General features: G+C 46.8%; 1 protein-coding gene across 3 annotated transcripts in view; it reads right to left on the minus strand.

Annotated features, from left to right (window-relative positions):
- LOC106742962 (protein kinase C, brain isozyme) overlaps positions 1–20616 on the minus strand; it is a 42703-nt gene that overhangs the window by 8139 nt on the left and 13948 nt on the right. The window contains exons 2-4 of one of the 3 annotated variants that reach the window (XM_014616474.1): positions 13728–13759; positions 13556–13638; positions 3106–3214 (exon numbers count right to left, since the gene is read on the minus strand). In XM_014616474.1, the coding sequence (XP_014471960.1) occupies positions 3106–3214; positions 13556–13638; positions 13728–13759 (224 nt within the window). Of the gene's footprint in view, positions 1–3105; positions 3215–8484; positions 8597–13555; positions 13639–13727; positions 13760–20616 lie in introns of those variants that run through there. The other 2 variants (XM_014616397.1, XM_014616559.1) reach the window with 2 other exon arrangements.

Consider the following 20616-nt stretch of genomic DNA (forward strand, 5'->3'; position numbering starts at 1 on the left):
GACGGTGTCGTACAAACGTCGCGGGAGTTAATAAACGCGGCGGTATGAATAAGCGACGGGTGAGAATAGGCGGCGAATGCGATAGGGGGAAATATTAAAATACGTTCCCGCTTCGCCGCGGGAAGAGCCGGAAGGTATACAGTTGTGTGATAACACAATTAAAAATGTACCAAGGCCGAAAGTAATATACCTACGGTAAGGCCGATAACGATCGCGTTAATATTGTATATACGTTACCGTTGAATGGGAACGCGTGTTACTCCCAGTTCAGGTAACACGCGAAACGTCGATTTTTCTCTTTCTTTCCCCTTTTTCAGAGAAGAGATGTTTCCGCAGTATCGTCGTAGATAGGAAAGATGCATCATGCGAGCACAACTTGGGGAGGTGACTCGCGAGGAGAAAACCGATCCCTCAATGCGTTCTCGCTCCGCCGGGGAGGAAGACGCGACGTGGACGCGAGTTTTGTTGTGCGATCAAAGCGACCCCCTAACTTTCCCTCGTACGTTTTCTGTGCCACTCGCGTGCGAAATTCCACATAGCGGAATATAACGTCTCTTTCGCGGAGCTTGCGACAGAAGGCTGCTGTTCTTTCGAGTGGGCGGGGGATGATTGCGCGATCCGCAACGAAAGCCAAGTGAGTTCTCTAAAGCGGAATCTTTCGTGAGCGCCTGTCTCGACGGCCACGGAGATCGAAGCGGTAATTAAGAGGAGTAGTTGACTCCGGAAAGGAAAAGAGGTTACAACGCGAGAGTTTGCTTGCGAGACGAAGAATAACGCACAGACGAAGCGAGAAATTGATTTTATATCTCTCGTGTGAGAGGGCTGATAACAAATTCCTCGTAGAACCGGCTGAGCTTAGATATGGCTTCGACCGAATCCCGTTAAAGAAGAACCGAGATGAATTCTTAAGTTTCCGTTCGAAACGATATGTAATCAGGTTTAAACAACACGACATATATACATAGTGTTCTCTCTAAAAAATCAAGTCCACTTTCGTATGCAACTTTTTGTCCGAAAGTCGTATGCACGTAATGTAATAAATACGGATAAGTGGCTTTCGCGCCCTCGATTCTCGGCGTTGAATGGCTTCTGTTAACGAAGTTAAAGATAAAAACGATTGGGGGAGGGGAGGGTAAGTATTCGTTAGGTTTCCGCGCACGAACTCTACGGTCAAATCGATCGGCGTATAAATCGCGCTCCACGGACGCGACGAATTTATATTCTATTTGCCGAATGCAAATACGCTTTTATCTCAGATTGTCGTCACGATATTTGCGGGCGCGTAAAAATCGTCACATACTGCCGTGCAACATAACACGTTCGTGTAATTCTCGTCTCGGGAAGAAAAAGCCGCACGTGGACCGCGATTTCTAATTGGCAATCTCTCGTTTAACGACTTCACCCGAGGCTAAGGCAAAGCGACCGAGAGAGCTTTATTTAACCGAGCGTTGAAGGGAAATGTGTCGTGCCTCTTCGCGGAATTATTATTTGACTTTCGACGGGGTTAGAAGAGAGCGAATGCGAGGAAGAGAAATCTCTCGCGAAAATACACAGACGTGAGTGGCACAGTCGCGTAACGGGTGAGCACATCCCGGGAGAAACCTCTTTGCGTCGTAAAACTCTCAAAGTACTCGCGATTTCGAGCACGCTTCAAGTCCCGATCGTATTTTTCAGAATATTTCCAGACGTGTGCGAAATTGTCATATTTCTCAGTCCGAAAATTACGAGCTCTATCGAGGGATTTGCGCGTCGTTCTTCGCAATTTTCCCTCTCTACGTCCTTCGCGGTGTTTTCTGTTAATTCGACCGAAACTTGGATCCTCCGGAAGTTGGTTGGTTCGTAATCGCGTGTAAAACCTCCGTCTGTTCGGACAAACTGTGCGCAACCCACCCGAAACGGGAGATACGAGTCACCTGATCCGTGCATTTCCGATGCTCTCCCGGGGGTTTCGCGGCCGACGAAGAAAATCCAAGGTACATTTGTTACTCGTACCGAAGTCGATACCGCGCCCCATCTGGGTTCAATCCGACATTTATTTCTGTCTGGTATCCCGATACCAACATCGGGGAGCGAGCTTTTTCATCTGACGCGTCCTCTTAATCAAATTTTCCCGTTCTAATAATAAGAAATGCATCTCGCACGATCGTTTATTCACTCATTCGCAAAACGAGGAAAATCCATATTTCTTACAAAGTCAATACGATGAAAAAAATCGATCGACTTTTATTCCCGGGCGAAGGTAGAAAATTAACGAACACCTTTGCGAATAATTCGTGGAACAATTGGCTCGCATTTTCTCGGACGACAGATGATGCTAATTAATCGACGGTCTATTAACGCTGCAAAGCGATAACATATATATCCCTCTTTCGGAGCACGCTAAATTAGCCACGACCACTTTAAAGCGACTTAACGCGCCGCGAGATAAAAGCGAACGGTGCGACTTAATTGCCGTGTATTTTTGCATGCCGGCTGTCCGTTGCGCGCGCGGCCTCGGGATCTGTGAAAAGCCCTGCATCTGGGTCTCCGAACGGCACGAAACGAGCGCGCAACGATGAAGAGCCGCGATATCGATACGTAACTATTAATAGCGGTACAACGAATTACCGTTCGCACCGCCGTCGATGGATTTTCGATATTCTTTTTTATCGGTGTTTCTCGCTTTGTCCTCCGTAATAACAATAGCCGCGGCTGTTCGAGCGCTTTAGCGAAACCGTAACATCGTCGTTGCTGCTTCCGTTATTAACGAAAAATAATATCCTTACTCACGTACACGAGATCGATCGTTATTATTAGTGTTTCGGCATGGAAAAAATAGGGGAGAGAATGCTCGAAATATTCCGGTTAGACTAAAATTGGCATTTCGAAATTTCGGACCAACCGTCAGATCGATCATCCGCCGCCGGGACAGAAATTCGGACAACCCAGATGGAAGACACATTCCTGCGGGATTATGTCGGGATCGACGGGGGTGTCGATGGTGGTAGTGGTGATGGTGGTGGTGGTGGTAGGATTGATGTGCGAGATATCTGTCCGTTTGATGACTCGGCGGTGCCGGTGACGCGAGCGCGCGGGCTCGGTTTCTTGACTTAGCTTTCTAACTACCTGAACATTTGAGTCCCTGATGGGCGATACCGTGAAGCATCGAGCCGCAGTGGTCGCAGAAGGTCGGCGTCAGGAACGTGAACACCTCCCATTTGTGCTTTTGGCTCGCCTGGGAACAAGAAAGAGGGGCCCGGGGAAGCCCGGTCCTTCATTGTGGTCTGATCCTGTGGCAGAGATCGAGAGACGGTGGTGTGCCGATCGATATATCCCACGGGAGTACCAGGCTCAAGGGAGAAAAAGCATTAAGCCCATTCCCGCGCCCATTTCCCTTTTCCCCTGCGTTCGTTCGTTTTTTTTTTCTCTTTCTCGCGGTGCTTTAGCCTTCGCACCAACCCCCAAAAGCTCAAGTGAGGCAGAAGCAACAAGGTGGGAGTACGTGCACGTGGATCACGTGATGAATATTGAGGATGAAGAAGAGAAGGTGGAGTAAATAACACGATCACGGTGAACATCGTTGATGAGAGAGTGTGTGCCGCACAGGTGCAACGCAGAGTCTTCCTTCGTCCTCTCGCTATCGACACACACGTGTACTATGGCCATATTACGACCTAAAAAATCTCTCTCCTCGCGTAAAGTTCTCAGTTTCGGTAATGTCCGACAGTAACAGAAAAGCACGGAGGTTAAATAATTGATACGACGATCATAAATTCATCTTGAGCGATTCATCGATAAATTGAGAGAGAAAAAGAGGGAGAAAGAGGGAGAGAGAGAGAGAGAGGGGGGAAGGGAGAGATAGATAGAGAGAGAGAGAGAGCTTTCGCTTCGTCGCACACGTTCGCGAAAGGAACTTGGCACAATGCAGAGTCGATAATGAGACGCGACGAGCCGTCGTCGTGTTTCGTCGTGTTGCTTGCAGTTGATGAGAGCCAACCCTCCAATTATTTAGTCAAAATGTATATTCTAAAGAAATTATTATCGCAATGTAATAATTGTGACGCAAAATTGCCTTCATCATTGCAACCTTGAGAGATCTCATCGACGATCGATACGAATATAACCCAATATCTGAACGAATATTTCCGCTAAATCGAATGTATTACGAGTGTGAATAATTGAAATCGACTTTTTCGACCATATCGAGAAAATATCGGAGGATCCTAGCGAGAACGATTCGACGCACACAAAAATCTCCCTGACAGCGAGACCATCTCTTGCAAAGTTCCTGAAAGGTCGCGCGCGACTTGAAGTACGCACCGCGAACGGTCGATTGGAAATTTGTCACGTTACTATGAATATTTTCCCCCGTATAAAAGACTAGAAAAATCTATTTCGCGAGACTTCGATGTGGGCAGACTATCATCAGTTATTATCGAGCCTATATGGTCAATAGCGGCGTTATTCTTAGACCTCGATGCAGGAAAGGCTTTCACTCAAAGCGCTCGAGAGGACGTCAGCGGCAAAATGCAGCGTTATAACTGCGAATATATCTACCAACTAGAAGATCTACCGAGTTTCGACCGTGCGCGTGATCAAATGGCGCGTAAACATTAAATTATATGACGCACATACATACACACACACACACACACACACAAACGACGTAGGAAACTTACTTCCGACTCTCAAAGCCAGTCTCAGATCCTCGAGAGAACGATAATTCGCGCAATATCTCATGATTCTCGAGCAAGAAATATCTACCATCTGTCGTGCAATCAGGACTTGGAATAAATGAACTGATTATTATTAATTAAATGTCATTCTTCGCCAGGAGATTCTCGGATTACATCGGGCGATTCATCGCGCAAGGGTCTCACGAGGGAGGAAGGAAAACGGCGATGCGAGGAGAAGCGTCTCTTTTCACAAGCCCAGAGATTTCTCGCGAGTTCACTCACGCCAAACTAAATCCCTCGAATCGACACCCGCAAAATTTCATTCACCACCACCTCGGTGGCTTCTCGATGGTGAGGCAGGGAGCTCTCTCTTCCCTTGTTGCACAAAGAGCCGCAACGTCGAGTTTCCCGCTTCCGTTTCCCAGACTTTTCTTCCGGACTTGACCGTTTAATTAATTTCCACGCCAGTGTCTCGTCCTTTCCTCCCATTTCGTCTTCCTTCGTGTCCCAGACGCTAGCTCGTCTTTCCAGAAAATACTTTAGCAGTATTTCCCGTAAAAGGCTAGACCTTTGTCACAGCCCTACAAGTGCATCTGACGCGAACGGACGCCTAGATGCACCTGGGTGTCTCCGTTAGAGCTTCATCTACCTCCTACCCGTCCCGTACGTTGCTCACAGTCCGGCTTGAAAATGAACTTGCGTCGACGCAAGGAAAGCTCCAGAAGGAATTTACGTAGCTTGTATCACGCTAGAGTCTCCGTAATGTGGAAATTCGCGTAAACGGAGAGTACGTAACATATCTAGCTGACGCTTTAAGATTACAGACTTTGAAACCGTATTAACGGCTGAAGCAGTATAGTTACATAATATCAGACACGCGTACTACGCGCAGTATAGTTACATAATATCAGACACGCGTACTTGTCCGACTTCAATGAGAAAAGCTCGCGACCGACTCTCTCAGCCTCTTCCGCGGGATTTCTGATCGACCACGCGAGCGATACACGTCGTGCGATGTACGTATCGAATATCAATCTTCTACTACAGAGACGACGGTCAATTTACCAACCACGGGGAAGGATTTGAAGCGACGAACGTACGATCGACGAGGTTGATCGTAGACAGAAATATTCGACTGTATTCCCGACGGCGGAAAAGAGCGAAAATATGGGCGCGCTTAAGACACTTACAGGGAAGCCATTGTTCTCACCTTTCGCCGACGACAATAAAGGCGGAAACGGAACGCGGTAAGAACCAGGGAATCTAGCCGACCGAGAGAAACGAAGAGATTAAACGGCACGATGCAACCGTATATCCTGGAACCTCGCCAACACGTCATTCCTGTCGTTTCCTCTCTTTCTTCGCGAGACAAATAGTCGGAGCGACAGTTGAACGACCTTGCGCGCGCGTACGTATCGTCACGCTTATGCTAATCAGTCTTAATCTGACAATCGTGGCATCGCGAGGGTGGCGAAATGCGCCTCCTTTTAAGCGCGCCTCTTGAGCGCCGCGTTATAACCGTGTCGCTTTTATCGTCGCATCGACGCCGCGCGAAAATTACGGCTCGCGTGCCGCTGATCGCGCTGGCGAGATTAGCGAAACGCGACGACTTTGCCCGCACGACGGAGAGGAATGATATAAAGGCGAAACACGTTCATAGAAGAAATTCCGAAATGCCTGGATACTTGGTCGCGAGCGCTCACACGGATTGATCGATCAAAAATATCGTGGTCGAGGGCAACGACCGAATCCGAAATTAAAACGCCGATGAATCGCGGACGATATAAAAGCGTCGATAATTTACCGGGCGCGAGGCGGACACGTTAAGACGACACGCCGCAAATTGCCGAGGAAATGAAGAACCTCTGGAATGGTGTGTGGACGAAAAGTGAAACATCGTAAGAGATACACGAGGAATGGCAAATTTTAGAATAGAACGCGCGCGCACACACATGTATACAAAAGAAAGGAAACAAGACGACAAACGGAGAATCATGTCAACGACTCGTAGAATATACATCGAAGAATCACATCGAGAAAATAGAGCGAAAAGGTGCACGATTGTGCGATCAAAGTGCAACGATAGAAACTCATAACAGTGAAAAAGACGTTGACAGAGAAAGAAAGAAAGAAAGAGGGGGAGAGAGAGAGAGAGAGAGAGAGAGAGAACACAGAGTGACGAGAAGGCCATCAACCACAAAAATCTACGCGCGCACCTAAGGAAAAAAAATTCGAAAAAATAAAAATATCGTCGCAATTTTATTACATCGAGGCGAAAAATATCTCGGATGTAATATTTTTGCAAATATATGATATTTTTCACGATTGTCTTCTTTCTTTTAGTCATAAACGTACGCGTAGAATTTTGTACCGACGAGAACATGTACTTACAACGTGCACACGGATCGTGAGCAAATTTAATCACACAAACACGGTATACAGAATATTATTTACAGACGCGAACTCGGCTGAACACGCCAGCAACGAAGATCTATCATTTCAGAGGATATAATCTTCTTTTCCGTGCGATATAACTATAGAAAGATTATTTATACAGCCTCCGTTGGGGGATTCGAGCAGGTAGAGAAAAAAATATGTAATTCTCGCGCTCGATGGGACGTCATCGACTAAATACGTTCCCTCGATATAGATCGGCTCGCGGGCTAATTGTCAAAGCGCTCGGTTCTTTCTTTTTGATTTTTTTATTTTCCAATTATCCAATTATCCAATTATCGGGGAAGAGCATTCTTTTGAAGCGCTAACTTTCCGCCGAGCACAGACGCGAATATATACGGATACAAAACGGAGGGTATTAAATTAAAATGTACGAGTGAGAAGACAGCTCCCTTTCGCGTATGTGCGCGCGAACACGAGGAAAATTAAAAAAAAGGGAATAGGCAGAAGATTACCAAGGTGCATCCCCATGTCCGCGAAGGACAAGGGGAGAACGGAAGCGAGGTGGAACTGTACGTGAGATTCGGCCAAAAATTTCCTCTGGGATATCATCCTTCGCTCTTCGAGTTCATTCGGTTAACCGTATCCCTTCGACGGATTTTGCGTTCGATCCGTAGCTCGCTCGAGTTCCCTCCTTATCTTTCGCTAGGTAGATCGCTGTATACTCCCTTGTACGGTTCATAATTGTATGCGAATTAATACGTAATAATCCAATATGATTACACACACACACACACACACGGACACACATACGCAGCATCGTGAAATCATATCCCTGCTGAGACAGCGAAAGAGAAGGAGAGAGACACGCTGTTAATGCACAAAAGCCACCTGACGTATAATGTCAGTGCAAAATCCACACGTCGAGAGGGGGTGGGGGGCATATACCGTATGTAATTAAAAGCGCCGCTAATCGCATTAGCAGTACGTCGGTAAACGCGCGCGGATAAGAGGAAGACGATCCATCCGCCGCGTCTGCGATCATTGTTAACGCGATTAATCGGATTTCTAGCATCATCGCGCGACAGCGGCGAATACGGCAGTAGAACTGCTAGCGTTAGAGTACATTATTTACAGCGAGTATCATATTTACAGAGAGGAGGTGAGATAAAGAGAAAGAGACTATACAGGAGTACAATACGAAGATAAAGCAACACCACGCTGGGCCAAGAAAAACAGAAAGACAAAGTAAAAGAGAATACTAGTGTTATATATATATATAAGTGTGTTTGTATGTATATATGTACACGGTATGTATATATACGGTGTGTATCGTTTATCTGAGTATAGGTGTGTGTGTGTATGCATTGATGGATTGTGCGTGTTGTCTCCGCGGATTGTGTGTGTCGCGCAACTTTCGCTCGTCATATGATACCTTGGCACTTCATGCCCTGGTGGATGACACCATAGAGAAGACTACCGCAGTGGTCACAGAAGGTGGGGCTGTTGTAGGTGTGTTGCTTGAAATGGTGCTTCGTCCGCGTGTCCTGCGTTATTACACCATTATACCGTGCACACACACACTTTTCGGGCTTGATGATGATGTAACGGAGAGGGCGAGGGAATTGCAACCGCGAGAAAAGGCGGTGGAATGTTAGGATCGATGGGGGACATGGATTTGAGATCGGCACGTGGATCGCTGGATTTCCCAGTTGGTTCCAGTCACGCGTAATATTACGCGTTTCAATTGACCCGAAGTAGTGACGAACAAAAGTTTTCCCCGAAACCGGCTCGTGTGTCTAGACATATTTTACGTGTCTGTGTTATATTTTTCATGCTTTCAAGACGATACAGCGTAGATATTGCGAGACGTCAAAAGCCTCCGGGGAACAATCTAATTTAATAAAATATTCCAAGAGAGAAGGATAAAAGTTAAGCATCTCTCGCCGCGAATTTCAAGAGTCCGGTCGCTACGAGACGTTTAATCCGATTAGGATGAGAAATTTTCCTCGAGATCGGGATGTCGCGCGAGTTTACCTCAATCCGCTCTGAAATAAACGTTAACCGCTATCGTCAACCCCTTCAACGGCGCGGAACGTCGTTCTCCGTGGCGAAGGGGTTGATATCTCCGGGGGTGTATTTTCCGAACGCCGCGTGTTTCAAGAGGAAAAGTTTTCCAGCTCTCTCTGCCTCGGAATGCGAAGCGTTCTCCGCTTCGGGAACGATAACGGACTTCCCTGCCCTTCCTTTCTCTCTTTCTCTAAAAGCTTAATCATCGCGCCGTGTTCTTCTTTCGACTTCCCGTTAGTTATCGTCGCCGCGAAGAAAACGGGGTCAAACATCGTGCTCGAGAATGGATGGCGGTTTAAACACCGATGTGTTCTTCAAACTTGCGGATGAGGAGCAAGTTGCAACACCGCGCGGGGGTGGCATAGAGTCGCGATTCGAGTCTTAAATCCAAATAGGATCAAACAGCCAGCGTGTTCCAGCAACTTGCCGAAACCACCGGCAGCTGCTGCCGCTTCCTGGGGAATACGAGAACGCGGAAACCGAAACAAGCTCGCAGGAAGTTTCGCGGAGATGGCGAGTCCGGTGCGAAGCACAGCGACGGGTGCATTAAGCCTTCCGATGTTTCCGGTTGCCACGGAACGTACGCCCCTTCGCTCGGTGTAGTTTGACCGGCCTGATCCTAGCTAGCTCATTATTCGAAACCACCGTGTTATAAGCAATTATGTTCCTGGCTTGAGACGCCTGCGGTCGTCGACAAACAGTTGCGATTGAAGCATTTAAACCCTAATTACCCCACAGAACAAGAGAGAGAGAGAAAGTTTTTCGTTCAGTCAAGAATTAATAGCGTGGTATTCCTGTGCTTTCTTTTTTAAGAGTAATAAATAGCCTTGTTGGAAAACGACTTGAAATTAATTGCATTTACCGAGACAACTCGCGAAAATGTCAGATCCCCGTCTCGGTAATGCGGCGCCGATTGCACTGTTCGACGAAGCAGAGCGCGAGTGGGAATCATTTGGGAGATTTCATTTGACGGAACGGCGTTCGTTAACAGCGCGCGACTAATCCCGCGCACCGGAAGGATAAAGAAAAAAAAAATATATATGTATACCGGTACGCTCGAGCGCGCTTTCTCTCCTTTGACAACAATGAAAAGGTATTATGCGAGTTACAGGGAAATCCACGATCGCCGATATTCGCGCGGATCAATAGGCGCGGAAAGGATTACCTTTGAAGCGCAGAAGCACAATGGGGGAGAGAGATGAGGCGGGACGGGGAGTCAGCAACCAGGATCAAAGGGAGACAGTGCGCGGACTCTCGATTAGTTCGTCGGAAATTCCCAGAGATAAGTGAAATCTTCTCCCCGACGCGCACGACGAAACGTTCCGTCGGCTCGAACACGACGGCGTCTTTTCCCATCTGGCAGCGCGTCCTCGCGCGTCAACTTGCCGATCTTGACGGGGTCTTAACTCGAGGACGGGAATAGTTGACGAGGGAATCGTCTCCCTCCGACACATCAATGCGTCCTTTCTGGGAAAGCAACGGCTCTTCACTTCTGGTGCTCAACAACGTTGAGGTAACCAAAAGTGCCGCGTCGGATTTCCAATTTGGGAACACATCCCGCGTCAGTCAGTCCGAACCGGGACTAGATATATCATCGCCGGTTGCGTTTTATTCGCAGTTATTGCCGAGTCGCGACGGAGAGAAAAATCGCCGTTTATACGAGGGGAAATTGCGTCGAGCCGGAAACGTTTCGCCCTGTCCTAACGAGCACGTCGGAATCTTGTTGTTTTTTCTTCTTCGATGAGTCACCTGATGGTCGCGCACAGACGCGGTTACAAGCGTGATGGTGAACGAAAGCGCAAGAGGAAACGACGGCTTAGGCCAATCGGTGAACGTGGTGCGAGACAAATACGGAAGAACGTAAGAAGACCCGGGGGGCGTTTTGTCACCCTTCCCTCCCTTTAACTCAGCCAAGGATCCTCCTTATCTCGTCATCTTCTTATCTCTACTTCATGGGATAAAAGGAAAAGTCGTGATAAGCTCACGTTCTTGCTTAACTTTTCAATGATGGAATTCTTATTCCGAGACATAATATGGCAAAAATTGTCTTAATATAGACATCACCTTCTCGTGTAGACGAGCAAAGACGTTGGCAACTTCAGTGTTCGACGGGAGTGTTTGAGCGTTTGAAAAAATGTTTCTTAATTGAAGACACGTGTGCTCCAACTCGCTGAAACTATCATTAACGTCTGCGGTAGAGACTAATAGAACGTATTGCGCTTCGTAACACGAGACAATTTCGCATAATACTTCCTCGTGAAATATAGAGCGAATCACCGTTTTGGAAAGTCAATACCTCCATCTTTCCCCTCATGATTTTATAGTCCAATTAATATCCCGCCGTTTAATAGCTTTAATAACGTTTAAAAGGCGCACGCCACGATTCCCGCGACGGGGCACATTTCCCGTAAATTATCATTATATACGCCATAATCTCCGAGAGAAAGAGAGAGAAAGAGCAGCGTCCCTACGCCACGCGATTTTATAGCCTGATTAATCTCCTTCTGTCAATGCGTCCCGGCTAAGTGGAGGCAGTCTTCTTACGGGCAGATTGACCGAACGAATTACCGCGTGCGCGCTATGATACGCGTGCGTTATTATTATCCATTTACAAGGTGACGGTGTGCGATTTATCGCAGCCTTCGAAAATGACCTCGATATTGATTATACGTGCCGCCCTACCCCAACCCTTTAGCACCTTGCGACGGGACAGTGGACGACGAGTTTCACACGCGTTTAGCAGGCGTGCAGGCCAATTAGCGCATACTCGGTAGAGCGCGGCGCGCGCGCTCGTCGCGTACTTCATTCTCCCATGTCGTCACTACGTGGAACTTAACTCACTCTCTCGCTTTTGGTTCAAACTAACGTAATGAAAATTCCTGCCCGACGTACGTACGATGCGTGTGCGCACGTTACTTCTCTATCTTGCAGTTTCGTTAGCGCGTGTTGGCGAATGTAGCTCAGGGTTGCAAATCATATTGATGAAATCGAACGCGACTTTCATCCGTTTTCCCTCGCCTTTGATCAACTTCCTTCTTCCTTGAGTAGCTGAGATCCCGACTGTGATTACCGAGACACGAGAGGAACAAACGAACGCCAGGTAACACGCGCAAAAAAAATCTCCTATTATGAAACTTCCCGTATAAACGTAGCACCTCTTAATGATACCTCTCTCTCGTCGGTTTTATTTTCTTTTTCCCTTTTTCACGAGGAGTTATATTACCGTACCCTTTTACCATATTCTGTCATAATTTCATCGCGTGTGAAATTTTAGATGAAATCCACCTCGTCGCGAGACAACGGTGAATTGGTGACTTTATCGATCACGAGCGACTTCGTCTCACTGACGAAGATATAATACGGTTTGAGTTCTTTCTCTCTCTCTTTCTTTCTTTCTGTGCAATCTTTACGAAAATTGCGCGCGACAAACGCGTCTCTAAATTATAATAGACTTCCACACAAAGCCGTAGTCATTAAGGTGTCGTTGCCCATCGTTTGATCGCCTCGCGTCGTCCTCGAGGAACGAATTTACGATACAACGTCGTGACGTAAGGACACCTTACATCATCACCTATCACACTCGGGGGACTTTTGGTAAGGCGTCGTTTTATTAAGATGAGATATTAATATTTGATGTATTGGCGGACGCTCCCCTCCCTCTCGTTTTTTTTCTTTTTCACAAAACATCCCCCGACTATTCGGGAATCAAAAGACCGCGATGATGAGTCGTTATGTGTCCACTCGAGGCAGCTTTAACAGCTAACGTGTCAAACAGTTATTTGACTCTCGTGGTCAGCTTGACCAGCCCTCGAGCAACTCTCAGTGACCTATTTCTGTTTATAAAGAGACTTTTGTTATACTTGCGACGTTTCGACCCGTCCTCGGCGTGTCACGTTAGTACACACACGCACGCGCATCTTAATTAAAACAAGATTTGTAAAAGGTGACGGACTCTGGAATTACATTTGAATATTAAAAACACGAAGACTCGAGGATACCACGGTCGTAAATTTTTCTCCACGGTGGTATTCCAAAACGAGGAATAGAAACTACTTTATCTCAGACATTGGATCTACGTTGAATGTGTTCATTGAAAATTCTATCATAGAACTCATGATGGAATAAGTTAAACAAAAGATAGGTGTGAGAGCTTCTTTATAGCATGTTTGATACGTTACTTATCGCTGTTATCACTACTGCCATGTTTCGTTTGTTTGCCAAGTATGATTCGACTTCAACGGAGAATGTTTCGCGTGATCGATTCGCAGGATATCTCTCGTCGATGCTCGCATATTTCTACTTTCGTCGGAGACTTTCCAAGAGGATCCTTGGCTGAGAACGAAAAAAGGGACGAAGACGAGATAGTCTCTGCGCGGTAAGGAGGATAAAATGTGGAAAGAGGCGTATTCGGTATTAAGTATGATGTCGGTACTTACGTCCGAGTCGGCTCCCTTGTCGGCTCCCGGACACGTGAAGGTCACGTATTCGTGACATCGCTTGTGAACGACGAAACTACAGACTGAAACACAAGCAGAACGTGCTCCAAGTTCCTCCGCGAGGTCACACCTGGCCGAGTAGTAGCCGATGAGGTCGGCCTGACCATCTTACCTTGGCACTGATATCCCTGTTTCCCGAAGCCCCTGCAACAGCAAACAGGATCACAACGATATCTTTTGCACGAATCAAGAGAAATCGATCGAGAGAGAGAGAGAGAGAGAGAGAGAGAACCTGTCGCGAAATTATCTCGTGATAACAGTCCAATTACAGAAGATTTGCGTAATTGGACGTTTCAGAGCGGAAAGATAAATGTTTGAATACACGTGCGCAGAATTGCCCGTGAGATTTGTACTAATAAAAATGTAAAACGCTGTTGATGTTATATATCCAGGATCACGAAGCGAGACATAATCGCAGACAGCACAATTTCCGTCTCACGAATCCTCGTGGAGACGATTTATGAGTCTGAGAGGAGTTCGCGTGATTCGTTGGCTGCCAAAGTAATTTCAGCATCGTCCGAGTGTCTTGAATTAACTGCAGCTAATACGTACCGCGATACTTGTAGTGTTGCGTGCGTTAACGGGATTACATTCACATAACAGCACTCGCGCGGAATGTTTTCGTGATATTTCCCCGATTTCTCGCTGCGACGGCGAACATACTACCAAAACGGGAAATAGGAGGATCGTAAACGACATACGCGCATCCCTTCGTATTTGAATCTCTCAACTTTGCTCGGCTGCTTTAATTGTTCGAGCCGCCGATCTTCAGTATATTAATAGAGCACACACCGCGCGGCGGTATAAATAGTCCATTTCTGTCGCTACCACGTTGCGCTCGTTAATTAGTACGAGCAACCCTTCGCGTAAGTACGGTTGTTAAGAGTTAGGCTCCGCTAAAATTTAATAGCGCATCTGTGCGCCGAAGAAACGGACGGGAAGGGAAGATAAGTGGCAGGGAAAAGCTCGCAAAAGTCTACGAAGGAGAATCCTCTTGGGCCTGCGAGAGGGATTCCCTAATCTACGTCGGTGCAGGACGTAGCAGCTCCTATAGACGACCGATTAACTCTCACGGCGAAACTTCGCCGAAAGGATTCCCGAAATGGCGATTTTATCGTTCTAAAGTCTGTCTCTCCTTCTCTTTCTATACTGAGAGAGAGGCAGGCTACAGAACGCGAGTTTCACGGTTATCCGGCGCTGTAAAGCCACGCGACGAGAGGAAGTTACTGCGCTCTCTCTCTCTCTCCGTGAGAGAGTCACGAGGGTTCGAACTTTTCGCGAGAAAACAGTTACCCTATCGCGCAGACAACGGAATTTTAATGGCACTTCGCGTCCCCGCTAATTCCACGTGATTACTTCGGCGTCGTTCGAAATTCCATTTTCTTGCTGAGATTTTCCACCTATCGATGGAACGAGTCACTTACGAACGAACGCGGTAATCAATGACCGAAGACACCAAGCGTGAAAAAGAGAGATTGTTATACACTGTATAAAACAACCTTCGAATGTCGCGTCAATTAACATTGAGAAAGAATCCTATCGCGCGAAGGCAAGCAACACTGCAAGAGAGATGACAGGAGTCCCTCGTAAAGTTATTTATAACGCGCAAATATGAATAATTTTCTTCGTGTATATTTTTCCTTGGAAAATATGCATCTTTAATTTCTCTCCTAGTCCGCCGAGAGTGAGAGAGCCCGTCGAAAGTGGCGAGAAATCTCGACGTAATTTTATATTATCCAAATACCAGCGTTTGAAACAACCGACAGGTTCGAATATTAAGCTGCCGCGGGGGAAATTCGTGCCATCGATATTCGTCGTGACGGAACTCCGCTGTAATCGCGCGATTTTGGGACAGCCGATATCAAATCGTAAATAATGTATGGCTTGTCGAGTAACGCAATATCTACTTGGTGTGTGCGATATGCACCGTATTTTATTTCGCATCGCCCCGTGATTATGCGCGTAAATATTTGCGGTGTCAAGTAAATGCACCCAGTAGTTAAAACTCCACCACGCATTCAATTTCTCGTACGAAAAAACTCTATAGGCAAATATTTCCCGCGGTAATGTATCCGCGATATCGAACGTTCACGTCGGGGGCGCTAAGGATGTAAATACGAAAAAGATTGACTGAATAATTCTATCGATCATATAAATAAAACAAATGTATCGATGATCGTAAAAATTCCTCGGTGTTCGAGCGTCACAAATACACGATGATGTGCGTGACTAGGAGTACGACGTGAACCAAGGAAATCGAAGTTAGTTAACCCGGACTGCGAATTATCCGCGAGGCGAGCGCAAAACCGAGCCGGATATAATTCGAGAGACTGGAAATCCATATTACATTCACTCGCCCGGCTCTGCAAATTGCGTATCATCGCGCGTTCGTTATTTACTCAATTCCCCGCGCCTGCATACGAACGTTCCGCGCGCGCGCGCGCACACACACGCTGACGCAATTAGCGGGATATCTATTGCTCGTGCATTCGGCGAGAAGAGCCTTTAATTACGCGGACGGTGGTGAAAATTCGAAAATGCTCAGCCGAGAGAAGCAATCGACCGCGACGAGCGCGATAAATCGTAGCGTCTCTGAATTGCTGCGCGAACCTGGAGAACCGGAAGCGGGATGACGTCGGTCTAGCGAGATCCTTTCCCACACAGGTGCTTTTCATATCACACGTATTTATAGTCGCCTTTGGCGAGCAACCGTCGCTGTCATCGCTCTTCAACCGCTTCTACGGACTTAAATTGATCAAACTTTCAGAGGAATAATCAGCAGCACACGAAGAGTTGCCGTTCCATAAAGGAGCCGCCAAGTCCCGATTTCGTGTTGCGACCACGAGAATACACGCGATATTTCAATCGTAAGTCCCCCAGGATACCGCATCGTGTCACTCGATATCCTTACTGACGTAATACGTTGAGCACGAGTAACGCGAGTTTATCCCTCTCAGGCGCGCGTGTTAAATCCTAACGATATGACGTTTCGTTTACACATGTGACGTTCGATTACGCCGAAATCGTGTTAAAAGGAAGAGGGGAGCGCTCCTTTCCAATGACGGAGATGAAAGTGCATTTCAACGTCGGCCGGTCGTTTACGGACGCGAACGGGTGAGGACTCTATGCTGGACCGCCGATTAAATCAGCTTCAACGAGCAAATCAATATTTCAAGGTGCTCGTCAACCGATCGTCATGAGCGCATTTCGACGGCCTGGCTTCTCAATTAAATCGGTACTTTAGCGAATTACACGAACGTAGTCGATCGATAGGAAGAAAACTTACGCCTCGTAAATCAGTAATAGCGCGCGCGCGCGCACACATATTACAAAAGTCTTCGCCTTTCACACATCGATTCTACTTATCCTAGAAAGAGATACATATGAATTGTTAAACGCGGATATCGGGATAGTCTTCGCGAACTCGTATTATTCGTCGCAAAGATAAACATACGATCGTCCCCCCTCCCCTCCATTCACCCCTAGAAAATATTTATCGCCATCTACGAGGATAAATGAAAGTCATAGATTCGAAAGAGCGACACGCGCTCGCGAAAATAATTCGTCAATCATGCTCTCTGACCGAGAAAATACGTAATTAATTAACGCATTTGTGTGTGGATCGTTATTAAATTTAATGCTTCCCTGCTTCTGCAGTCCGTGACACTGTCGCTGCGAGTGAAGGGCAAAATTAATTTTCGGCGTTGTTTTAAAGCCCTCGGATCCTGCTTAATTTCTATTTCGCGATATCTACGTTGTATTATTCTCGTCGTTATTACTTATCACGTTCGTTCGAAATCGCATCAGAATACAAACTTAAATGGATAAGCTGCTACTCCCCTGCGACAATCATGCCGGCGAAGTACGGCGACAATGTTGTACCAAAAATAAACGAGACCTCACAACGGATGGCGTCGATGACGCACGTCGTGCAAGGGAACGTAACGAAAAAAAGGCGTCTCGACGTCAAGGGTTAAGGGTGGTACAAGGGAGAAAAGTCACCCAAGATAAAGAGTCGAGTCTCCCTCTCTCTCTCTGCAGGGGTTGTCGAAAGAGAAGCAATGCGTTTACACTTTACAACAGTTAAAAACGATGGTGAGAGTATCGAGAACGTCGAGGAACGCGGCAAATCTGTGATTAGCCAAAGAAAAATAAAGATGCCGCAACGAAATATTTGGCGATTGAATAAAAATGATTAAACGAGGTTTCTCGGACGTGAGTGAGGCGAAATTATATCGGTTTTGACGCTCGCCAATAATTCAAGATTTGTGACAACGCTGCTCGGGGAAAAAGCCATGACTCGCGGGAAATGAGCGAGGAGTAGTCGAATCGTCAGGAGGAAATCAATCGAGGAATCGCGGGAAATGGACGGCGAATCGGCCGGCGGATCGTCCGGAAAAAATTCACCAGCTCGCACAATAACGTTTCGCTGCTAAATGAGAGTTGGCAATTCCTTTCCCCTTTTCGCGGGATTGGAATTTCGCGGCGCCAGCTCGACGAGGCGAGATTTCGTCGTTTTCATAAAATTAACTTGGATTTAATCAATTTCGCTCTTTATGTATCCGTGGGAAGATCGGACGATCGATTCTCCGAGTCGAAAAGTTAACTCGGAAAAACGATGCCCGACGTTCAGGTCGCGGCGCATTTTCCCGTAATCCAAAACTGACTCCATCGATATTATCGCACCGATCGATTCTGTGCGTTACGACCAAGGTGGTTCCGGTCGGATGCATCTTTCCATTTCGAAGAGCTATTTTCCGAGACAGCGAAAGCGGATTTCACGAGCAAACCGCAATCCGCCGCTCGGACAGACAGATTGCGAAACGTTTCGGGCCGGAAAAGTCATCGACTCGTGCAGGATGCGGGCATAATCCGGCCCATCGAATGTGCTCGCGGTGAAACAACGGCCGGCGACGATTGACAAAATTCAGATTCGCCGCGACATTATTAATGGCGCCGTTAATGATGACCGATGTAAAAAGCACGTCGAGATCGCCGACGATGTCCGTCCGCTCTCTTCTCGGCACTTACGGCGAGGATAAATAAGTCCGACCGTTAAGGGTTAAACGTAAACATCTGTCCGAAGAGATCTTTCGTTTCTATTAAATCGCGTCGAACGTACAGCATAATCTGTCGTGGCCTCTCTTCCGTCTCGTCGCACGCGATATGTCTCATATACAAAGATGAAAGAGGTCGCGATAGATCTCAAAAGTGAACTGTCATCGAGAACCCATTAATCTTCTTTCGATTAATTGACGACGATACTTTCGCGGCATTATTAACTGTCGCGAACCGGAGTTAATCCAAGCGGAAACGGTTCGCGGAAGAACTGGATTTTAACGACACGACTTTGCAAAATACAAGTAACGATGAAACTTTATTCTTCGTTATTATTCCTTTTCTTTCTCACGCACCTACCGCGATCTCGTCGGTACTATTAGACGTCGCGTATTTAAGTTTCCTTCTGGATGACGAGACAAGATAGATTTCGAACATCAGGGAGAGTAGGTCACGTGGCTTCTTCAGCAACTACATCATTTCTCCCTACCTGTGGCACGCGAAAAACGTTATTTTTCGATATGGAAGCGGCGAATATTATAAATGTGTGGTCCGATGAAACATGCTGCAAACGTACTCGCTCCATATATACGGGATAGATCGAGAGTCCAGTGGATGGTCCAACAGGCGGTCGGTTTGGCCAGTGATTCTCGACAATTACCCGGCATCCGTCCGTTAGATGGACGACGACAGGACTTCTCGATGAAGAGATAGCCAATACAGATGGTAATAAGAGACCGACGATACGCACGATTACGGTGATGACACTTAACCCTTCCGCTTTTTCTGTTCCACGCGCGTGAATCACCACATCTCGAATCGTTATTCGCGCTCATCAAAAATCACGCGATATTCGACGCTTTTTTTTTAGTTTAACAGAGCTTATTAGTAACGTTCGAGCGCTATATTTAGTCATTAAACGGAGTATCGCAGACAAAGTGACCCAGTTACGTATATTAAAAAGCGCTAGAGTCTGGGAAAAAAAAGTACATCGCAGAGAGAACGGTCGCGCATATATTAAAAAGTATTACGGACTAAAAAAAAAATGTTACAGAGGGAGAAGCGCGCGCGCCTACCCCTATGCGGAAATTAGTTTTATCGCTAATCACCGCTCCTTTCCGTTTTACCCGACCCTAATCGCCGTTTTCACAGTCACGCCAGATCAATTAGATTTCTTTCGTAAACGTGTGCGCTTCATCGCATCGTTATGCGCATTTCGTTACATTCAATTAGTTGTTAAATGCGTATGACGAAAAATATATATACGTGCAGATATTATTTTACAGCGACTTTTCGCATATTTATCTCGTTCGCATTGTGCAGTCCCGCGCATTGTAGAAAATAATGCGGCGTAAACTCGAATGGCACGCCGATAGCCGCGAACCACCACGGTAAGAGCTTCGCGCGACGAGGTGAAGCGGGAAATAACACGCGGCTGGCCTTCGTTCGACGATATAAATATCGCGATTCAGCCGATTCACTCCGCTCCGCGCTGTCTTCGAGTCACGAAAACAATGAATGGTCGGGCGAAATTTCTAGAGGGAGGGCTCAACAGGCAGTTCGCTGGCCTTGTGCCAACACGCGAATGTTTATGCCGAACACGACGTCTCGCTTCCTGGTTAAGAAATTAATCACCACGAACAATTGGAGCCGAGGACGCGGGAAAGCACATGGCAGCAAATTGCTCTTCTTCGCTTTTTTTTCTCTATTTCTTCTTTTTGCATCGCGAAAACGCACTAAAATGATTCGCGAAAGGGCTTCCGGCACGACCGAATCTTCGATCTTGCACGAAAGCCAGTCCCGACTAAAGATGCAATTTTATCAAAATAGGATACACCTTTCAATCCGTCTCGGAGCACGCGTGTCGAAATCTCAGTCGTGAAACGTAACTTTATTCGAATAAAATGGATCTCTCAAACTCTCTCGCTAACTCTTCACTTCCG

Source organism: Dinoponera quadriceps, unplaced genomic scaffold (genome assembly GCF_001313825.1).
Source record: "Dinoponera quadriceps isolate SergipeBrazil2010 unplaced genomic scaffold, ASM131382v1 scaffold119, whole genome shotgun sequence".
NCBI lineage: Eukaryota > Metazoa > Arthropoda > Insecta > Hymenoptera > Formicidae > Dinoponera > Dinoponera quadriceps.